The sequence below is a fragment of the Ananas comosus genome, linkage group 12 (assembly GCF_001540865.1).
Source record: "Ananas comosus cultivar F153 linkage group 12, ASM154086v1, whole genome shotgun sequence".
In the NCBI taxonomy this organism is placed as follows: domain Eukaryota; kingdom Viridiplantae; phylum Streptophyta; class Magnoliopsida; order Poales; family Bromeliaceae; genus Ananas; species Ananas comosus.
Window position 1 is genome coordinate 10590577 of NC_033632.1, and position 23290 is coordinate 10613866.

The 23290-nt window shown below is 33.0% G+C and overlaps 1 protein-coding gene across 5 annotated transcripts; it reads left to right on the forward strand.

The window, feature by feature from the left end:
• Positions 7294–11964, forward strand: LOC109718945 (probable tyrosine-protein phosphatase At1g05000). Of its 5 annotated transcripts, none has more exons than XM_020245444.1 (6): positions 7294–7707; positions 9236–9329; positions 10785–10842; positions 10980–11023; positions 11439–11636; positions 11875–11956. In XM_020245444.1, the coding sequence occupies exons 1-5, from the start codon at positions 7373–7375 to the stop codon at positions 11613–11615; spliced, it is 708 nt and encodes a 235-aa protein (XP_020101033.1). In that variant the 5' UTR covers positions 7294–7372; the 3' UTR covers positions 11616–11636; positions 11875–11956. The 5 variants fall into 5 exon arrangements, with proteins under 5 accessions (XP_020101033.1, XP_020101031.1, XP_020101028.1 ...); XM_020245442.1 differs by lacking the exon at positions 11875–11956 and adding an exon at positions 11746–11843; XM_020245439.1 differs by lacking the exon at positions 10980–11023 and having other exon boundaries at positions 11875–11964.

The window sequence follows — 23290 nt, forward strand, 5'->3', positions numbered from 1 at the left end:
TATATATATATATATATATATATATATATATATATGCCGTTGATTTACCGTTAGTTTTTTAATGATAGGCGCATAAAATAACAATTTTATCCTTACAAATTTGTACTTAAAAAAAATTAATTTTTTTCTCTCTTTCTCCTCGCTTTTGCCGCGGCACGTGCCGCGTATCTTATTTTTGCTGCAACCGAGGGCCTCGCCTTCTACGTCGCTGCAGCCATAAGTCTCGCCGTCGCCATGAATAAAGGGGAGAGAGTGAGAAAAATTACCGGGCTCAACATTGGAATACAAATTATATAGGATTAAAAAGTCATTTTATTATTTAGTTAACTGTGGTTAATTAGCTTTTTTAACTCATGACTATCTAAATTTTGATAACAGAAGGATATATTTGCAGACGGAAAGGCTTTTGGAGAGATAAATCTAATAACTTAAATTTTGTAGGAACATATTTATTATTTAATATTTTTTAAGGTAGTTATATGCAATTATCCCTAAAATTTTTATGGGGAGAACTAATGTTACATCTCTTTCCCAAGAGACAAATAAAAATGGATTAGAGTTTAAACACTTGTTATATATTAGATTGGGCCAAATCCAGCCTGCCCATAGGTTTGTCAGATTGGGCCAGAGGAATTATTTTCTTTGTCAGCAATATCTAACTTTAACAATCAATAGATATATTAAAGCTTGAGTTGTTTAAAGGATTACGTGTCGCCTGCCCGTTTCGTTCCCTCTCTCCCCCCTAGATCGGCTCAGATCGGCATGCGCCGGGCCACGCCCGCGCCCCGCCCGCTTAAGCTATTTTAAGGGTTACGTGTCGTCCGCCCGTTCCGTTTCATTCTTATATATATAATAATTCAATAGATATGTTCAGAGGAGTAAAAAAAATCAAGAAAAAAGATTTATTTTAGAATTATGTGCAATGGAATTGTCTTCATACATTAGTTTTTCTTGCATTCAACTAGAAGAGATCTCTAGAATAAACAGACCATTTAATATTATTACAATGAATTATACTTTTGTGCAAAGCATGAAATGGTTAAGTACTTGTGTAAAATTTACAAACATATTAATTGAAATAAAAAAAAAAAGAGGAGTTGATGCTATACTACCATAACTAAAGTAGGCACCAGATTATTGTACTTTTTAACAATTAGAAAGCGCAGGATATTGATTACTATCGAAAATGTTACCAATAAGATCAGAGATTCAACCCTCTATTCTCATTTCGTAAAAATAAGTTTTAAGCCCCCTATTTTTTGAGTAGTATAATAGTATTAATTTTTAGAGATTTTTGTGTAGCAACTAATTACGGACAACTTCAAAATATTCCAAAAATATAAAATAAAGAGTGAAGTTCAATTTGTCACTATGTGGTTTAGCGCATTTTTATTTCACTATTCTATTACTCACGAAAGTAGACTTTACTATGTAATATTAATTTTGTGTCACCGTAAAGACTACTTTTAAATAGAGTATAAATCGCAAGATGCTAAAACATAATATTTTACTACCATATGATTTATGTGTTGTCTTTGAAGGGACCAGACAAAGGGTTATCAAGTACTCCTCAAACCCACACGACACACGAGTATAGTAAAAGTAATATCATGAAAATAAACGAGAATAATGATAGAAAACAAGCACAAAAATAGTATAGCAATAAAAATGAAGAGAACGCAAGAACACATGATTTACATGATTCGGCCAATAATGTGTCAACCCACGTGAACGGGTAAGAGCTCGTTAATGCATTCTTTAATTAATCACGATACAAAAGTAACAAGGAGTAAGATTATATTACAAGAATCTCTTTCTCTGGAGCTTTTCATATTTTATTATCAACTACGGTATGTACAATGAAACTGTAAACTCTAAAACATGAATTATAAAGGTTTATAACCCTAATAGGAAACAAACTTCACTATCCATCCAAGTCCCCGATTCACTTTTAGTCGTCAATTTTCTCCTAAAAATTATTTACAAAGTATTCTTGAATCATCCATCCCTAATCTTAAGGCACAAGCTTAGAACAAATTGGAGTTACCTAGTATGTTATAGAGTTGAGTTCCTAAACCCAAATTGGACGACTGGTACTGAAACACATTCAAAATTTCAGTATCGATACTCAAAATCACATATTGATACTAAATACAAAAAATAGGCTTCCACAGCGTTGAATTTTAAGAAACTTCTTAGAAACTTTTGAGGTACTTTGGTACTCAAATTTTAGATTTCAATACTTAACATCTAGAAAGCTCAAATATTCGACTTTTTTCACTGTAATATCGATTTAGAATATAGCTTGGCATAATGCAATAGTTTTATCATCAATTTTTATGACGAAATAGAATAAAATCACAGAATAACAAATTGCAACTTTTAAATCTCCATATGAAATGTAAAAATACGCTAAACCACAAAGGAGAGGTTTATCCTAAAATAAAACTCAATTGTCCACATTGACAGTAAAAGAGCACAATATGTATCTAAATAAGTGGGGGAGGATGTGAGAAAGAGAAGGAGATGATAATGTCACGCTCCGAATTACCACGTTTCCCCGGGCACTCCAACAGAACCGCCGTATATATAGAAATTTTTCCTGTATACTAAGCGATAACTGTACCTGTAAACAAAACCAAACTACAACCACAAGGTAAAGAACTGCTAAACTGAAAATAAATATATAAATAAACCTCGAGGGGTTCCTGTACATATAAAAAGTCTACAACATAACTCGCTCCAGCGAGTAATCCGACAACATCACAGTATGTACAAAAAAAGCCTAAAACTACCTGTGGAAGGTACTCCTCTAGCACGGCAACGAGACGGGTAGGGATCTAGCTCGCAACTCCCTTCCCACGGTCTGAATCAGCGACAGCAGCAGCCGCAGAAGAAGTCTTTACAAAAAGGGGGTCAACGACTCGGTGTGAGAACTACTACAAAATAGATCTAGTAGTCCTCAGTGGATACCGCTACCGACCTCAACGGCTCACCCACTAAGTCTACAGAAATTATGCATAAGAATAGTAAAAGAAGCTGGTAAGATTTTACAGCTACATGCCACTATACTATCGCTAACCACTATTCTGTAGATATAGAAATGCGATCTTTGACCCAATCTTATTAGGGACTGTGAATACACCTGTTTCGCCTGTCGAAGCTACACCGAACACCACCCCGAGGGCTGCCGGTGGAGAGCAAGTCCAAACCGGACAACAATAACATCAACCCAAAGCAAAAAGTCAGACTCCGAAGCAGCACTTGTGGGCGCGGCCCAACCGAGTATGCAAGCGTGTCTCTGCCAAGCTCAATCAGGCTCTCACAGACTGTAATCAATCCAAATGGATCTAACTAGTCTAACCACCAAAGCTCACGTGCTCTTGGCACAATCTGATACAAAATACAGAAATCTGGGTCCACCGTCAACCGTGACGGCACCCGACAGTCCGAAACAGTCTACACACTACTGTAAAATAAGCTCGGCATCCCAGCACAAGCGTAAACTCACCCTACACTAATCTCGATATCCACCGCATACGAACAGCGGCGACACAAACAAACCACAGCTCCTAAAACTAAATCTGGTAATTTTCAGAAAAGTGACAGTGTAGGGTTCAATAGTTTTCTCCTAAGTCAATTCCAAGTCCAACATGTAGAATTATTCTAAGCTCTAAATTCAGATTCTATACAACCTATGCAAATCCATGACTTGAGCTATTTAAATATAATTCTACACATGAAAAACACATGCTAACACAATTCGGCTTAGGAGGAAATCCGACGATTTCGGTAAACTTCAACCCACCTCGAAAAGCTCGTCCAACAATGGCGAGAAGTCGAAAGAAGGGAAAACACGTGCTCGCCCGGTCTCCAACAACGCAACCGCGACGTCCACGCGCTCAAACGGCCCTCTGGATCAACGTCGACAACCTCCCGAGCTCGAGTCGCGATCTCCAGCACGAGCACGTCCAAGAACTAGAGGGAGAGAGAGCGGCAAACAAAACTCTTCTCTAAGCTCTCTACAAGATATATAAAGAGGTGGGATAAGGTTGGGATTAACGACGTTTCAAATGACCAAAAAGCCCCTCACCAACTCAGAAATCCAGCTGGAGTACCGGTACCCAACTTGGTTACCGGTACTCGGCCTCTCAACCCGCAAGCTCGCACACTGGGTACCGGTACCAGCCCAATGCAGTATCGGTACTCAGCATCAGATTGGCGCAACCCAAGAGCATTAGTTCTGGAATTCCATTGGGGTACCGGTACTTCTCTCTCTGGTACCGGTACTCAATACTGAAATCTTGCACTTTGCAGATTTCAATGTTAAAACTCTGCTTACGCATCGTACTGAGTCCGTTTTGCGTCCAATTTGCCCAAAACGACTCCGACTTGTCTCGACACTCTCCAAATATGTCGACAAGTCTCAGATGCTGAAACCCACGGGTTGCAGAACACTAGGAACACTACAGATAAATAAGTGGGTTGTTTTCAGGTCCACTATGCATGATGTATCTCATTCAAGAAAGTGTCGTTGCTCTACTTGAGTTGCCATTTTAGAAACCCAGGATAGAGTCAAAAATGAAAAAAAAACAAAACAAAACAAAATTTGGAAAAGCATGTGCACATGAAGGGAGGGACCACTTGACTTTATCTCCAGAATCTTCTAGAGAGCTTCTAATGATAGTAGATGGATACGTTTATTGACTCTGCTTATTATTTACTAATTGAATTTGATCAGATTCAATGAAATGTAATATAGTGTTAATATCGTTTCGCTTTTCGCATTAAAAGTTTCGAGTTTATGAATCTATAGGTGCTCAATTTAGGATTAGCATCTCTGAGATTGAAAAATGTACGGACCATATAGAAAAAAAGATAAAAAAGAGTAATGCTGGGATTACAATCCACTTTTGAATTGTAATCTTACAATTTGGCTATCTAAAGGCCAATTTTCATTCATTAATCCTTAAAAAAAAATTTCAATGTTTTTTATTTTAGCACTAAAACCTAAAAAGTGTGTGATCATCCCAGAAGGGAGGTTTGTATGATTCCAACTTTTTTTGGATCGTAAACTTAGCATTTCTTAAAGGGAAAAGAGTATTACTATGCGTACGGTACATCTAAAAATTAGGTGTAAAATATACACCCTAGGCTATGCATTATTAGAACACATCCACTAGTTTTATCCATTTTTTTTTTTAACTAAAAATTTAACTGGATTGTTTAAACCCCAAAATTCACGAGTATAAGATGTACACCTCTATATAAGGTGTACAGATAGCATTTTTTTTAATACAAAACAAATACAAAAATAAATATATAGATGGCCCTTATAGTGCATTATTATCTGTGTACTCAAAATCGCATGTAAATCATAAACTCTTTTTATCTAAGTGCCTGTGTTCTCACTCCTTTTGGCTTCATTGGGTATTGTTATTATTTTTCTTAACACTAATTCTATATAATTAAATATATTATGGAAAAGACTTTATTTTAGTTGTCAGAATTAGTTAGTTTGTAATACATTTCTGAAGTGACAGGTGACAATTTTTTAAAAAAATTTTGAAAGTAAAAAAGGTTACTATGAAAATTTTTATTTTTTGTTACTAAATAAATAGTTTAAATATATGGTTAAATATTAGTATATTAAAAGTACACAATAACTGATATATCCTTTTAAATTTTAAAATAATATATATATCATTTGAATTTTTGACGCCTTCTAAAAATACCCTACCATTTACATGTTGTCATTTATTAATTAAAATTCTCCCCACTTTCTCCNTTGTCGCTTTCATTTGTTTGTTTTTGGATGGAACCATCAAGTGTGTTTAACTTTTCGGCACAAATAATCTGTCTTATCTTTTTTTTTTTTTTACTGAAACCTTGCAAACTAAGTATACTGACGCTATAAATTTTTATCCAAGGTGTTGAGAGTTTATTGATCCCTTTTGATTTTTAGTAAATAAACAAAAAAGATAAGATTAGTGAAAAAAAAAGCCATTGGTTTAGAGCTATTGTAAGATTACAACCCAAATTAAATTTTAGATCAAACACAACTTTTTTTTTAGACTAAATTACAGAAAATCCTTCTGTAAAAATTCGATATTTCACTTTCCCTCCTGGCATTTAAAAACATATACTTTGCTTTCTTGTAAAATGAAAAATATTCACAGGAAGGTATGGAGTAAACTGCGATGATAAAATTATCATTTTGCTCCTCATCATGTTCATAGGAGAGAAGGCTGAGGGCATTTTTAGTATAAAAAAATATATAATAATATTTTATAAACGGAACCCTAACGGATTACTAACGGTAGGGGGCGAAGTGAATATTTTCATTTTACAAGAGAGCAAAGTGTAGGTTTTTAAATGATGGGGGAAAAGTGAAAATCGAGTTTTGACAGGAAGATTTTATGTAATTTAGTATTTTTTTTTATACTGTGATTCTTAGCAATCACAAAAAAGAAAATTTTAATGGAGAGTGATGGACAATTATCGAAAGGTAATTAAGGTGAAAATATTGAAAGATATATCGACTATTTTAAATTTTGAAAGGATATTTTAGATATTTATACACTTTTTAAATTTAGCCAAATTTAAAAAGTTAAATGGTCCATAGTTTAAAGTTAAAGTACCTGCTTTTTTTTCTTAAATTTTTTTGGCTTTCAAAAATTTATATGTATCTTTTAAAACTCTTAAATTGATACATTTACTCTCCATCCATTAGAATTTTATTACTATTCCGTTTATTTTTTATAATTTATACCGAAATATTTTTACAATAACAAAAATATATTAAATATTTATTTTTTATTAAAAATAAGTACAAATAATTTGATCATTTTTGTCTCCTCCATTAACAATTTAATCCTCTAAATATAATTTTAAAATTTTAAAAGAAAAAATATATAAATTTCTAAAATCAGAAGAAAAAGATAAAAAAAAAATTATTTACAAAAAAAAAATCCTGTATTTTAGTCCCCCAAAAAAAAACATAAAAAACACATACTTGTTTCGCATTTAACCCCGTGAAATCTTTTTTGAAAATAAATAATTCTAACAAATTTATATTTGTATAAAAAGCTTTCTCATTGTCACACGAATGTTAGCTAGTATTTTTAAGTTAAACATAGTGATTCAATCATCATATTTAAACACGGTGACTGAATCTTCATATTTTTTCTTGTATTTTTTTTTTTTAAATATGGGTATGAATACAGTGATTCTGCGCGGTAAGGAAAGATTGTATATGCAAATATAAATTAAAAAAAAAAAAAAAAAAAAAAAAAAAAAAAATCACAAAACGCAACAGGGAATAAGCAGAGAATATTCGCCATCATCTTCCTCCGCGTAGAGACTCTCCGGCATGCGAATGAAGCTGGAGACCACCACCGATCAATCCCCATTCCACGCAGAATTTGAATCCGAGGAGGAAGAAGAAGAAGAGGAGGAGGAGGAGGAGGAGGAGGAGGAGGACGACGACGACGACGACGAGGAAGCTTCGTCTCTGATGTCGCAGTCGTTTTCTCCGTTCTCCGCCGCCAATGGCGATGCAGCGGCGGCGGCGGCGGCGGAGGAGGAGGTGTCGGTGGTGGCGCCGCCGCTCAACTTCGCGATGGTCGACCACGGCGTCTTCCGCTCCGGCTTCCCCGACGCCGCCAATTTCGGATTCCTGCGCACCCTCAACCTCCGCTCCGTCTTGTTAGCTCAACTCCCACCTCTACATCTCTCTCCCCCCTCCTCCTCCTCCTCTCGCAAATCCCCAATCAATCAATCGATCGATCGATCGATCGATTCACGTAGTTGCATTTCGATCTCTTTCAAGCGTATACTCGTAGGCTTATTCGCCCTTCGATCTTTTTCGAAAAGTGTTTTCATAATAATGATATTTTTTTTACTTTTCAGTAAACTTTGATTTACTATCGAATCGCAACTTCATCGATCCAAACGCCATGTATGAATATCTTATTCCGAATATACTTTTGATTTATCCAAGAAGTTATAGTATTTGGTAAACGGGAGATGTGGTGTGATACATTATCCTATCACATCATGTATGACAAAATTTTTTAGGGAGCAAATATTATGCTTTTTGGAAAAATTCCGTGCCGAATAATTGTTTAAGGATATCTTAGTTCAACATCCAAACAGGCCCGAAGCAGTTTATCAGGCCTTGGATTAAGGGTGTAGAGATGTACACCCGCTGTAAAGAGTGTACAAAGTAGATATATATGATAGCCAAATAGTGCATCAGCTTTTTCAGTATTATTGGAAGTTTCAGGAAGATGCTTGATGGTACTTTTGTACTTCATCAAACAGCACGACATCAAACAATTGTCTCTCTATATATTGTAGAGTCAGATGGAACTTTGGCTTTTCAGTATAACAGAAGCTTCAGGAAGATGCTTGATGGTACTTTTGTACTTCATCAAACAGCACGACATCAAACAATTATCTCTCTATATATTGTAGAGTTAGATGGAGCTTTGACTTTTCCGTGCGATCAGAAGCTGCATATTAATGCTTCTACATTTAGGGATCAGAAGTTCATTTATGCTAAACACAAATTTTTTCTGTTCGTCAAAGGTTCTATTTTGGATAATTTTAGTGGAAAGTAGAAGAATAAGGGCTAGGGCTTGCTTGGCTCTGATATAAAGTGTAGGCTCTGATGTAAAATGTAGTGTTGTTTGATAAAGTATTTTATTATTAGTGCTCTTAGGTGAAGAGATATAGTAAATCCTCTGCAACTATTTTTATTTGCACTAGAATCTAAAGCTCCAAATTTGACTTCTGATTTTGGGCTTCCAAATTATATTTTTGCTTTCCATAACAGAAAAAGCTTTGGTTTTCCTGGTAGCCAGATGCTCTTTAATCAATAATTTCAGTCGAAAGCAAAAGCGAAAACAACCCAGAAGGCTTGTTTTGCCTTGTTATAGGATGTAGTCCCTGTTGTAGGATGTAGTGTTGTTTGATAAAGTACTTTCCAACAAGTGTTGTTAGAAAAATGCAATATATTAGAAGCTGCAAATTGGACTCTTGATTTCGGACCCCAAATCATAATACTGTTCATATATCTGAAATTCTAGATTCTTTTTTTCTTTTTCTTATTGTCAAGCATTTTGTTATGGATAGCTACAGCTGAAAGCAAAAGAAGTAGTACGCCAAACAAACCCTTAGTTATAGCATTTGCATTGATTTGGTGGATGGTGATAGTTTTGATTCACCGCAGGTGTCTTTGCCCAGAACCCTACCCAGAGGCCAACATGGAGTTCCTTCACGCCAATGGGATCAGGCTCTTCCAATTTGGCATTGATGGTTGCAAGGTAAAAAATACAAAAGAAAGGAAAGGCTGAATACATATTGCTACACTTTGATTTTAATTATCAAGGTTTGATTCTAAAAGGTAAGCTACTATAAACCATATATTTTTGTATTTGACATTTCGTTCACTTGTAGGCTCAATATATTTTGATATGTTAAGATGTGGGTTTGAATTAAACAGGAAGAAATTAAGTGAAACTAAGAACCGAAAAAGACTTATACTTACAATTTCTATGCTGATAGCATGTGAGCAACAATTTGTCTTTAAAAGCTTAACCTGCTAGAGAATGGTATCTAATATTTTGTGTTAAACAAAGAGGTTTCAAAATGTTAATGTTAGTTTATTCTGCATTAGCTTATGCCTCTATTTATAATTACTGAAAGAAAAATTCTCCCCATTTCTCAGCCTCTGTTTACTTCTTTTCCTATTCTCTGATGTATCTTTGCCATTGAGGACTTTGTTTTGTGTGTTTCAATTCTGTATTTGGAGTAGTCAATAGAATGCTTTTGTGCACCCATAGTTTTAGTTGCTTTTCTTATGCTAGACATATTAAGGGGAAAAATGAAAAGGACAAAAAAAACAAAAGAGAATGAGGTTTGCATGTGCTAAAGACATGAGAAACTTGCGATTATCATGCACCTACTTTAGAAAATACTTGTATTTTCTTGTGGTTCTTCATCTTCCTCTTCTTCTTCTTCTTCTTTTTCGACTACGAAACCATCTAAACAAACAGGCTAAAACTCACTACAGCTTACACTGAACAAAACAGCATCTTGATTAGTCGCAGAAGCTTATGTAGTCCAAACCGAAAAATTGCAATCAATTATCATCAATGCTCTCTTGCTCCATGGCCTGCGCACTACCGTATTGATTAGGTAGGGCAACTCACAAGATTCATTACCAATGTTAGTTTGAGTAATGTCCTCGGCTACGTATTGATAGAGAATTAAATAAACAGACCCTTCATTGATATTCTCTAGGTTCTAATCAAGTACCTTTCTTGTTCTCCAAATAGTTTGACACACCCCAATCATCACTAAATCATTCTGCAACTGCAGAAGTAGCGATATGGATAGAAACTGTCATATATCATCATAGATGAGAAATTGATGCTCTTTGGATGCCAATTTGCTGTTCTCTGATAATAATCCGCAGCAAACTAAGGTTTCTGTAGTTGTGATGAGTTTATCTAATATAGTTGTTTATATTGATAGAAACAAATTTGCATTACATATTTCAATGTTTTCCATATGATTAATTTTCTACGATTTCATTAATGACTTGATTAAACTCAATTAGGAACCGATTAATGTTCAAAGTGACTCAAACTATCACCTAACACTTTTAGGTTCATATGTTTATAGAAAATTTAAGTGCTTATTTCAATATTTTCTGACATCTGCTCATTTATTTTCTTTTGGTATCTGTGGTTGCACTAAAAGTGATGTCACTGCAGGAACCTTTTGTCAACATTCCAGAAGATACAATCCGCGAAGCTCTCAAAGTTGTTCTCGGTACGAAGCATGCACTGAGTTTTTTTTTTCAAAATCTTTTCTCTTCTATATCTCCTTGGTTGGCGTTCTTCTGCTTGATTGAATCGCTTAATATTTATCGGGTCAAAAAATAAAAATAAAAAAAATCTGTGCTGCAGATGTCAGAAATCATCCAATTCTTATTCATTGCAAACGAGGAAAGGTAAAGAACCAGATTCAAAACTTCTTTTACTCCGTGTGTGCGTCTCTGTGTGTGTATGTTGTGTATGTTCATGTGTAGGGGAATCTTAAGAATCATCGGTTTCCACTTTTCCACCCAGTTATTCAAAGTGTCGTCGCCTTTTACCGATCTTTCATTGATGTTCCCTTTGCCCCTTACAAACAACCTACATGTGCCGCTAATATAGGCATTTAGCCATCATGTGGCTCACTAAACAATTATCTATTACAACAATTAGTAACATTACGAAATTACATTTTTATTTACAATGCTTTATTTTTTACGGCAAATTGAACTACACAATCTACAAGGCATGGTGGTAAAGTGGAGCCGGGCTATCCCACATTGGTTATTTATGTATATATTGCTCTGATATTCGGAACATTTACTTGTGCAGCATCGAACCGGTTGTTTGGTCGGATGCCTAAGAAAGCTACAAAGGTGGTGCCTCTCCTCAATATTCGACGAGTACCGGCGTTTCGCTGCAGCGAAGGCGCGGATTTCCGATCAAAGGTTCATCGAGCTGTTCGACATCTTCAGTTTCAAACATTCATCGGCCTCATTTTCATGTTAGAACATCTTATCAATGGTTTAGGTAAGTTAGTTTCTTGTTTTCTTTTTACCTTCATTGAAGACTTTTGAGTTCTCCTGCGACTTGTTATACTGCAATTATTTTAGAGAGGAAATTCTTCTCCTTGTGACAGATAATACGGTCCTTGAGTATATTGTAGCAGTTTTCTGAATCCAATTGGGTGAAATCAATGTCATCCTTGTTGAAATGAGCAAGTCTTATTCTGAATTATACTAAGAGTTTGATTCCATGATTCATTTAGATGTATTAGAGGAAGATGGAACAGCTTTCCTAAAATTTGGAGATAGATACTCAACGCTCCCGCCTTGTTTGTGAGCACTATACCATCGACCGGTGCTCTCTATCGCATAGAATTTGTGTTTAGAAAAATAAAAGAACTACAAGGGTGCCAAACGAGGCCTAACGCTTCATTTCTCGTTAGAGTTGAGCTAGATTGCTTCCAGAAGCGTAGAAACCTTCCAGTTTCAACTTCATGTTGAAGGATAGGGCACCTCATTCGAGGACCGGCACTGTTAGACATGATATGGAGTATTTGATGCGTTTATGAGGTAAATTTTATCGCTCGTGATTGAGCAATTGTGAAATGGAGGGCTAAAAGTGGACAACCTCACAAAAATCGATGGTACGATTCTTTCATTTCAGATCATGGGCATTGATCTTAGTTTGGATTGTGAGAACTATTTTTATCAAATTTTTCGCTCGATTGGATTGCTCGCATACCTAAACTAACAAACGATTCATATCGGCTATTAAAATTATCGATTCTAAGAGCTACTATACTTTCGAAAGTATAAAAGAACTGGTGTTTTCGACTTTTTGAGACTCGGATTAAAGATTGTAGGATTGAAATGATAGTGGTCCCCTTAGGATTTAGTGGTTCTCCTAAAGAGAATAGAATTAATCCAAGGGCTAGAAATAGTCAAATAATTTCGTTCAAGGGTTAAAAAAATCAGAAGAGTAGTTCTTTCAAAAGCAGCATAATCAGACTCATGTTAATAATATTAGAAAATTATGAAATTTGGTTTCATATCTAGCAGCACTGATCGTCGATTCAAATGTTCAATCATTAAAAATAAAGTGAAAGTACTTTTTTTTTTCTTTTCCCTTTTTTAAGACTCTTGTTGCAAATGTGTGAAAAGATAGTGGGCACTGATTTTGTCATCTTCTTTGGCATGTCAAACTTGCTTGTGCTGCATATTCTGCTCAACAACAATGTTCACAAATTGGTAGGTGGATGTCCCAAACATGTCATCAGATTTATAATTAATTAATGCATGTAAAATCAGAAAACTGTAGTCCTAAAATTTTATGTATTCATAATTAATTAAGGGAAAATTTCAAAAACCTCCCCTGTGGTTTCGTAGTTTCTCACTTTGCCCCCATGTGGTTTAAAATGTATTAATTTGTTCCCCTGTGGTTTCTTTTTTCTCTTTTTCTTATCAATTTCATTATTTTTTTTCTTAAATCAGTGATAAAGTTAAAATTAAAGGTACTAAAGTGAGTATTTGATAAATCTAGATGTGTATCTGAAGTTTTTTGTATATAATTTAATGAAATATTAACGAAAAAGCTACCGAAAAGATAAAAACGAAACCACATGGGGGCAAATTGATACACTTTAAACCACAGGGTACTAAAGTGAGAAACAATGAAACCAAAGGGGGGTTTTTGAAGTTTTCCCATTAATTTATTGTAATTGTAGAGGTATTCTTTTTTTTTTTTTGTTAAGAAAACAAATTATCAGAACATGAAATGTTAAACTAATAAATTTAACATATTTGTTTAAACTACTATTTGAATCCCTGGTATCAATGAATAGGTTTTTCTAAATTATAGAAGGGAATTTAAATTTGGGTAAAATATCTTTTTCCTATATGATATTTGGAGTTTAGTACTTTTTTAGTCGCTCCAGATCGGTCAATTGAATTGGGTCGTATTTTGTGACCTTATCAATGGGACTCAAATTCCACGACTGATGTGATCGCTCTGTTGACGTATTCATATACTTTTGAATAGATGATGTTATTAGTAAAGCTGATTTTGTTATTGATATATAGATTCATAAAATTTTAATTTTAAGCGTACGAAAATTTTGGAAGCTGTAGGGCATTTTAGACTAGACCACTCACCTTTACTTTTCCATATTGATATTTTTAAAAAAAAATTTAAAATTTAAAATTTTATTTGAATTGTTTAGATTTAGTTAAGTTGGAAATTTCGTTTGGCCACTAATTGGTATAATTTTATTAGCTAAAAAATAATAAAAATTATTAAATTTGAAGGCAATATTGACGTCCCCTTCCTTGCAACTGTAGGTCATTCAACTTTACTTTATCGTTTTATTTTTTTTATTTTTTATTTGATTTATTAATTTAAGATAGAAATTTTGTTTGGCCATGAACCACCCTAATTTTATTTGTTAAAAACTAATAAAATTAGTAAATTTGATAGCATTATTGATGTTTTTAATTTATTTGACTAAAATTATTTAATTCTTAAAAATTAGTGTAACGCATCATTTGATCGGAAAAGCATGAGACACGTGGAATCGCACGTGAATCATAAGGACCATCACACAAGACTAAATATTATTGACTTATAGCGAAGTAGTATCGTGACCGAAAGAGTATTTACGATATAAATTTATATATATTTATAGGGGTAATATTGATATTGACAATTTTGAGGGAGCGCCTTATGATATTTTCAAAATTTTAAGAGATACATTTGAAATTGCCCCAAGTAGAAAAGGCTTGTTCCCATGCATGTGATATTCCTCTAAGTTCATAAAAATTAAGAAATAATAAAAGAAGAATTTGGAAAATTTGAAAAAAAAAGGCTAAATTACAGAAAATCTTACCGGTCAAAATTCGATTTTTTACTTTTCCTGCCTGTCATTTAAAAACCTACATTTTGCCTCCTTGTAAAATAAAAAATATTCACTTTACTCCCTACCGTTAGTGATCCGTTAGAGTTTCGTTATAAAATATTTTTTATACCAAATATACCCTTCGCCCTCCCTACTGTGCATCGCCCTTCTCCGCCTCGTCGTCTCGCCGACTCGCCCTCCTTCACTGCCTTGCCCTTGTCCACATCTCCATCTGCGCCCACAAACACCCTCTCGCCCTCCTCCGCCGCCTCGCCTTTGCTCTCGTTGTCCTTGCCTACCTTTCTATCCATGCCCACATCGATTTCCTCCATACTGTCGCCGAAATGGAGGGACGACGAGGGTGCAGAAGGAGAATGGGAGCAGGTGGAGAAGAAAATAGAAAAGAATCGCGGTCAATCGAAATGCGAACCGATCGAGACGGCGGATGAGCAAAATAATGGAGGAGACGAAAATAGTGAGGGGCAAAATGATCGTTTTGTCATTACATTTCACACCGTATCCATTGTATGAATATTTTTCATTTTATAATGGAGCAAAATATAGGTTTGTAAACGGCAAGGGAAAAAAATGAAAAATTGAATTTTGATAAGGAGATTTTTTGTAATTCAGTCTTAAAAAAAAATCTCATTATACTTAGATGCCATTTAATTTTCCATCAAATAAAATACGAGAAAATAAATAATTTGTATCGGTTACGAACAAACGAACGGACCTTAAATTCGATTCAATAATTTTAATTCGTATTTATATTTGAATTTTTTCTAATATTTTGAATTCGAATTCATGTTTTCACACCTATCACTTTTATTACCTATTTTCACACCTATCACTTTTATTACCTACCAAAAATAAGTAGGTGGAATTAAAAAAAATTAAAAAAAGGTGACGTCATCACCACCGAATAAAATAGAACTTTCCAGAATATTCTAGGTAGGAAGATTCAACGTGCTTTGCATACGGGCCCCAAATGTAGAAAAGTAATTAAATAAAGTAAATAAATAAAATAAAATAAAATAAAATATTTACCGGTCGCACGTGTGAAATTGTTTAGTAAACGTACGCCCGCACGTGCGCATCATTCAAGGTCACACGTTGTGGGTCCCATAGATCTCAGTTGACTGGTCAATTATTTTTTTTAAGTTTTTATTTATATTTATTTATTTATTTAGTTACGTTGTTGTCTTAGGTTGAAGGAAAATTGACAATGGTCCCTAAACTTTTCTGAGTTTGCATTGCGGTCCCCAATCTTTTTTTGGTTGTACACAAGATGTCACGACACGAATACAAACACAGAATATGTAAAACGATACGACTAGAACACGGCAACTCTGTAGCTCCCAAAAGATTAGAATACGAACACGACAGCATCGCAAATAAAATATAATATTATTAATTTAATATATATTTATGGAAAAACTTCAAATATTATTTCTTTGATTTCACACTTTCTCACTTTAGTCCCTGTGGTTTAAAGAGTATCAATTTAGTATCCCGTGGCTTCCTTCTTATCTTTTTATTATCGATTTCACTAATTTTTTTTATTAAATTAGTGATAAAGTTAAAATTAAAGAGTGCTAAAGTGAATATTCGATAAACTTAGGTGGGATATCTGAAGTTTTTTTCGTATATAATTTAACAAAATATTAATGAAAAAGCTGACGTAAAGAAAAAAATAAAATCGCATGACACCAATTTAATATACTTTAAGTCACAGGGTGCTAAAGTGAGAAATTATGAAATCACGAGGGTGGTAATTGAAGTTTACCCTCTATTTATTATATATAACATATTCACAAAAAGACTAATTAGCTTTTGGTGTAAAATATATGATAAATGGAGAGAGTGCGTGTTACGATTATTGTCGGATCTTAGTCCAATATAGATTTCTTATTAGATTAGGATTATTTATTTTATTAAATCAGAAAAAATATTTTATATAAAATACTTACTAGAATAGAAATATCTTTTAATATATTTTATTCTTATTCAGTTTTCTCGTCATATTATAATTATTATAATAATTTTAGGCCTACAAGTAAGAGGCTCTCCTCTTTTGTACGTAATATGATCCATTTCATTAATAAACAAGTGAGCTCTTCTTAATAGCTTTTAACTTACGCAAAGTTAGAAGAAGAGAACCCTATTCTCTTTGGAGAGAAGAGACAGCTAATGAGAAGGTGCCATCTTTTAATAAAAAACTTTCTCCCAAAGGTTTATATTCTTGTATTTTTTATAATATAGAAGTTTGTAAGTAGACCTGGCAAACGGACGGGTTGGGTAATCCGCGGGCGGGTCATTCTACCTGCAAGTTACTTGGGCATGGGTAAGATTTACCGGCAAATTTTTAGATAGCCAACATCTTTATCCATACCCGCCCGCGGGTGGGCGAGTGGGTATGTGGGTTATCCACAAATTTTTTTCTTTTTTTCTCATATATTTTTTATATGCAAAACACACATATATATATATATATAAATTTAAAAATATAACATAACACATTATTTGAAATATAATAACATACAATAAAAATATTTAAAGTATTAAAGCAAAAAAATTTCGTAATATAAAAGACGCGATAAGAAATTATGGTTAGAATTTTTAGGATGGATAAATAAAAATATATATATTTTAATTATGAAAATATATTTTTTAATTAAAAATATATGTGCGGGTAGCCATGGATACCCGCGGGTTATCCAAAATGCCCACAGCTTAATGGGTACCCACCCGTTTTATCCGTAATTTTTTGGGTTGGAAAAGTTGGTACCCATACCCGCAAATTTGCGGATAACCCGAGGGCACCCGCGGGTATGGATCGAGATTGTCAGGTCTGCTTGTAAGGCTTGATATTATTGATTTGGCGGTTTCTCTATGGCTTGTAATTGGTTAGTTGTTTTTTTTTTCCCATATATCGGATTGCTTCCTCTTCTCCTGATTCCTGTTGCAAGACAGAACTATGGATTTTCTAAAATATCATTTTGAATGCCATGCATAGAATTTTTTTTTGATAAAAATAAACTTTTTTATAATACAAATCGTTTCTAGTGTAAGTGGTAAAAAACTTGATATATGGTTGATACCCAAAGTCCTAAGTTTCAAGTTTAGTTGCTTCACATTTTCTGATAAGTTCATTTCTTAAAAAATGAATGAAATATAGCATACTATCATTCTCTCGAAATAAAATAAAATAAGCTTTACTTCAGTCGAGAGCGCGTAACTAGATTAAACCAGACTCAAATTAGATAAGAACAAACTCTAGTTTTGGCTCGTAACTGCATGAAAAGCTTCAAGCTCTTGCAATGAGCCAGCTGTGAGGAGTAAAAGATGATGCATATCGGGAGTAGGGCTACTACACTCTTATGAGTATAGAGCCCTTTGTACTCATAAGTTGTTTTTGATGTTGGGATTTTCGAATCGACGATCCATACCATTAAATATGATCAAGAGTATTTGAAACTTCTAGAAAATAAATTTCGTAATTTTTCGAAATCATTATAAAATCCATCAAGCGGGTATAAAATGAATGGTTAAAATCGAACGACATCCTAAAAATGGATGATCGGATCCTTCAATTTAAGATCAGAGTTATTGATCTTTATTTAGGTAGTGAATATAATTTTCTATCAAAATTAAATTCAACCTATTACGATGTTTTTCACCGTTAAACTAGCAAATATTTCATACCGACCGTTAAAAATTGTCAATTTTGTGAGCTTTTGATCGTAAGGTAAATGATACCGAAAAATTATAAAACTTGATTTCTAGAAGTTTTAAATGTTTTAAATAATATTTAACGGTATGGATCGTCGATTCGAAACTCTACCATCAAAAATAACTTATGAGTACAAAGGCGATCGTACTCATAAGAGTATAGTAGCCGGACTCGTATATCAAAACCCTAGATTTTGGCACGTGGAAAAAGATAGTATTCAGGATGTCAAGTGCGTTGAAAATACTAATATGATAAGAAAACTAAATAAAATTAGAAAATATCCAAAAATATTCCTAATTTAGTAGATATTTCAAATAAAATATCTTTAATAATTTAATAAGTAAAATAATTTATATCTAATAAGAAAAAGGACTATAAATTTAGGCAGATTAGAATTCACGAGTGTGTCCGATTAGGATATGTGGATAATCATAATAGCGAGCCCTTGGTATAGCAACTTTTTCCTTAGCATTTTTGTTGGCATAAAGGAGTCAGCATCTTGCCCTGTGGCGGAAGGTGATCAAGTAGGGCCGAATCAAGTTTGAAATGGCGGGAGGCCAAGTTGAGCTGAGTTCGAAATGGCATGCGGCTGATTAGGCTGAGTCACAATCGAAATTCGTATGCACTGTGTTTGTCTGTTTTAAGTAAATTGGTTTCGTATTTTTTTAGAAAGATTGACCTTCTTAGTGTGACCAAGTCAAATCCATCTGAAGGGAAATTTTGGCCTGCATCAGATGTATTAGTACATCTCACACATGTCATTTAGAAGATGCAAGTGCGTATAATTGTTTGTGAAGGTTTAGAATTTAATTTAAATTTTTTTATCTTTTGAGTAGTATGAAACTGACTCAAAACAACATTACTTTATATAAAAACTTTAAATTTAAAGCATTTGGACCTCTCTAGCTTACTCTCCATTTTACAAATAAAAAGAAACTAAATTTTAGAGAGATAGAGAGAGACCAATGGGTGAAATATTTTGCTCTTATATTATATTTTCTTCAGTTTACGAAAAAGTTAAATAAAATTGCGGTTATTTTGCCATATTTTATATTGCTATAAAAGCTAATTGAAACAACTATGTGGAAGAAAATATATATATATATATATATATATATATATATACATACATATATCTTAAAACTAAATAAAAACCGAAAAAAGGAAGTTATAAATTACCAAACTAGAAGCTAGAAAATACTGAGTTTATTTTATTTCTTGTATCTCCTTGTAAATAAATAAATAAATAAATAAAAATAAAAAAATTAAAATGAAAATAAAAATTAAACCATATTCACCCACCCTTGATTTAAAAGGATTATTTTTCTCTTTTCTCAAACAACGCTTACGAAACAGGAGAAGCATTTTTCAGTTGCTCTAATCCCAACCCGGCCGCGTATTCTATATATCCGGCCAGGCCAGGCCGAGCCGAGCGAAGCCGAGCCAAGTTACGGGCCAAATCCTCAACCTGGCCCAAGGTGTTTACCTGAACCTATCCAAGTACAACACTCGATTATAAAATAAAACCCTTTTGAAGTTTTTTGGGGGGCACCAAAGCACGTAAGAGTGAAACGATGGGACACCAAATTTTGCATAGTTAAACGGGGGGACACCAAAGCAAAAATAGAAAAACAATAGTTAAAATAATAATAAAAAAAAATTTTAGTCACTGTTTCAATTTTAATTTCCTATGATTTCACTGATAAGCTATTTATATCTACCAATAGACTTCAAAAAACATATATTAAATTGCTTTATAATTGCTTTTTCGAAGGCTTTTCTATTTTTACTTTGGTGTCCCCCCATTTAACTATGTAAAGTTTGGTGTCCCATCGTTTCACTCTTACGTGCTTTGGTGTCCCCCCCAAAAACTTCAAAAAGGATAAATCCCTTTTGAAGTTTTTGGTATATTAGGTAGTAAACTTCAAAATAAATAAATAAACTCTGTTAGAGGTTCTATTTTCTGGTATATTAGGTAGTAAAGCAGAACGAAATTCTAGGCACGTAGCGTGAAAATTTTTATCGCTTAAATTACAAGAGTGTAATTTTATTTTTAATCAACGTATGTCGAGAGAAACATTTGTATAGCTTATCGTTTATATAGGATTATTTCAAGTTGAAAAAATAAAAATAGACACATTTTTATGTAACTATAAATATAAATAAAGAAACCAAACAATGGCAATTTCATGACAGATAAAAAATTGTCGTCTATTCACTTTATTATAAAAATAGGAATGATTATAAAAGGAGGTTTTCAGATAATCTGTCTTTATAGGAAAGTTTTTTTATAAAATAAGTTATTATATTCTCCCCATTTTTCTAGTTAAATTGAGTAGATGATTGTGAAAAGTATCTTATTCATTAGAATTAATTCGAAGTCAAATTTAAGAACAACGAACTTTCTTTCTTTCTTTACCATCACACTCAAAAAAAAAAAAAAAAAAAAAAAAAAAAAAAACCAATGAAGTAAACTAAGGAGTATTCAAAGTATACTAGTTAGATGTACCTATACCCTTTCGGTACCACGGAAAAGAACGTGTATTAAATCGGATAGACGGATCGATGTAGTGATCACCAATGTGTTATTTTATCTCTCAAACGTTACAATGAAAAAAAGGGGGGAACAGTGTTGGATTAATTCGTTAAGAAAGAAATCAGGTACTTGAAATGATAGGTTTTAAGTTGCTAATAAATAAATAAATAAATAAATAAATAAATAAATAAAATCTATATCCATTATACGATGGGCGAAGCAAATAAAATAAATTTTTATTTGAATCGATCTTTACACTTAGTTACTCTTAAGCTTAAACCTTGGAGCCCATGGTTGGTAGTTCGGGAAACGGTGAACGAGATCTCTGCCAGCCATTATTAATAAATTAATGCTTCATGCAAACGTGCCGAATTGGAACTAAAGTAAAAAAAAAAGAGAAGTTAAAATTACTGGATCGATCAGGGATTTCAACTAGTGAATATAGTCAATAATCAATTTAAGAAAATTGTTGAATTTAACTTAGTTTGTAATTGGCTGATTTAATAACATTAACTTTGAGAGGTTGTCCTTCCTTTTTTGATACGGTTTGAAGTTAGGTACGTTTTAAAATCTTACTTATCTAAATCCCCGGCAAACCAACTTACATCAATATCTTTGTCACATCAACTTTTATGTACGTCAACGTTTACGACGTCAATATTGATGTGGATCAGACAAACCAAAATGCGTCAACGTTGACGACGTCAATGTAAAAAAGAGAAACCATTATACTTCGACTATCAACATAAATACTTAAAACAGTGGAGAAGTCTATCTCAACACTCCAATGGAAGTGATTTGTATTTTATTAACATGTTTAAATAATTAATAAATTTAAATGATAAATATTTATTTATTCATCTATATATATTATAAAAATATAAAAAATTATTAAGAAGTTGAATAATTAGCTGTGTAAATTTTAAAAATTAAATAAATTAAAATTATATATTTAGTTTGAAATTTTTAAATTTGCTAAGAGAGTAAAAAAAAATAGTTTAAATTATTAATATTAATTAATTTTGAATAATTTAATTGTATGTGCTAGTGTAAGATATTTTTAAATCTTTTTTTTTGATATAAATATAAAATTTATTTTATTTAAATTTTTTTAATTAAAAAACGTGTTTCGAACATAACAGATTTTTTAAAATAATCATACTCAAATAAATATTTATAAAAATAAATGGATATATGTATATAATAAATAAATAAATCGATAAATAAATAAATAAATAATAATAATTAAACATCCACTAGGATAGGGAGTGGTTGACGACGTCAACCTTGATGCTGGTTAAACCTACATCAAGGTTGACGTCGTAAACCCGGAAGAACACGTCAACTTTGACGTCATCAACTTGAGTTGATGTGATTTGGTTTGTTTCTTTAACACTGACGTGCATAAACGCTGACGTGACGTGAAGGTTTATGCATGTTGGTTTGTCGGGNCCAAATTTAAATTTGAAATATATAAAATATCAAATTTAAAATTTTAAAATTTAAAATATCAAAATTAAAATTTAAACTTTAAAATTTGAAATTTTAATTTTCAGATTACAAATTTTAAATTTAAAAATCTTAAATTTTATTTTAAAACAAAACTCTCTCTCGGGTGGGAACAAGCTTGGTGGGAACAAGCTTGTTCCCACCGTGGGTGGGAACTATTAAGTTCCCATCCTAAGCGCCGCTTTGGGTGGGAACTATTAAGTTCCCACCCAAAAATTTTTGTTTGGGTACAAGATGGGGTATAAGGACCTTATATCCCATCTTGTACCCAATCCAAATGGGCCCTTAAGGTACCGTTTCAGGTATAAGTAAGAACTAGTTATTACAGGGATAGGTACAAGTATGGAGATAAGAAAAATAGTGTTTGGATGAAAATTTGGTTGTTTTCGGGGATAAGAAAAATAGCGTTTGGATAGATAATATGGAATAAAAAAAATATTAGATAGTTTTATATAGAAAATGGAGGTGTTGGTGGTGATAGTTATAACCGGTTATTATAGGTAACCGAGAACTACTGTTCTCGGATAAAAAATTAGTATTTGGATATAAAGGGGGATAAGGGCCTATCCCTATTTCTATCCCCTAACCAAACACTGCCTCAGGGTAAACTTCAAATACCACCTCTGTGGTTTCGTACTTTCTCATTTTAATATCATGTAGTTTAAAGTATATCAATTCAATACTCTGTGGTTTCATTTTTCTCCTTTCTCAGCTCTTTCGTTAACATTTCGTTAAATTATATACAAAAAATTTCAGATATCTTATCTAGATTTATCAAATATTTACTTTAGTACCTTTTAGCTAGTTTAAACTTTGTCACTGTTTTAACGAAAAAAAAAAAAATAGTGGAAGAGATAATAAAAAGAAAAAAATGAAATCGTGGAGTATTAAATTAATACACTTAAGCTATAGGGTACTAAAATTAAAAAAGTGCGAAACAACTGGGGTGATATTTGAAGTTTTTCCTTTTTTAAATTTAGCATTAAGAGCGTGTCTAATTTCTCAAAAAT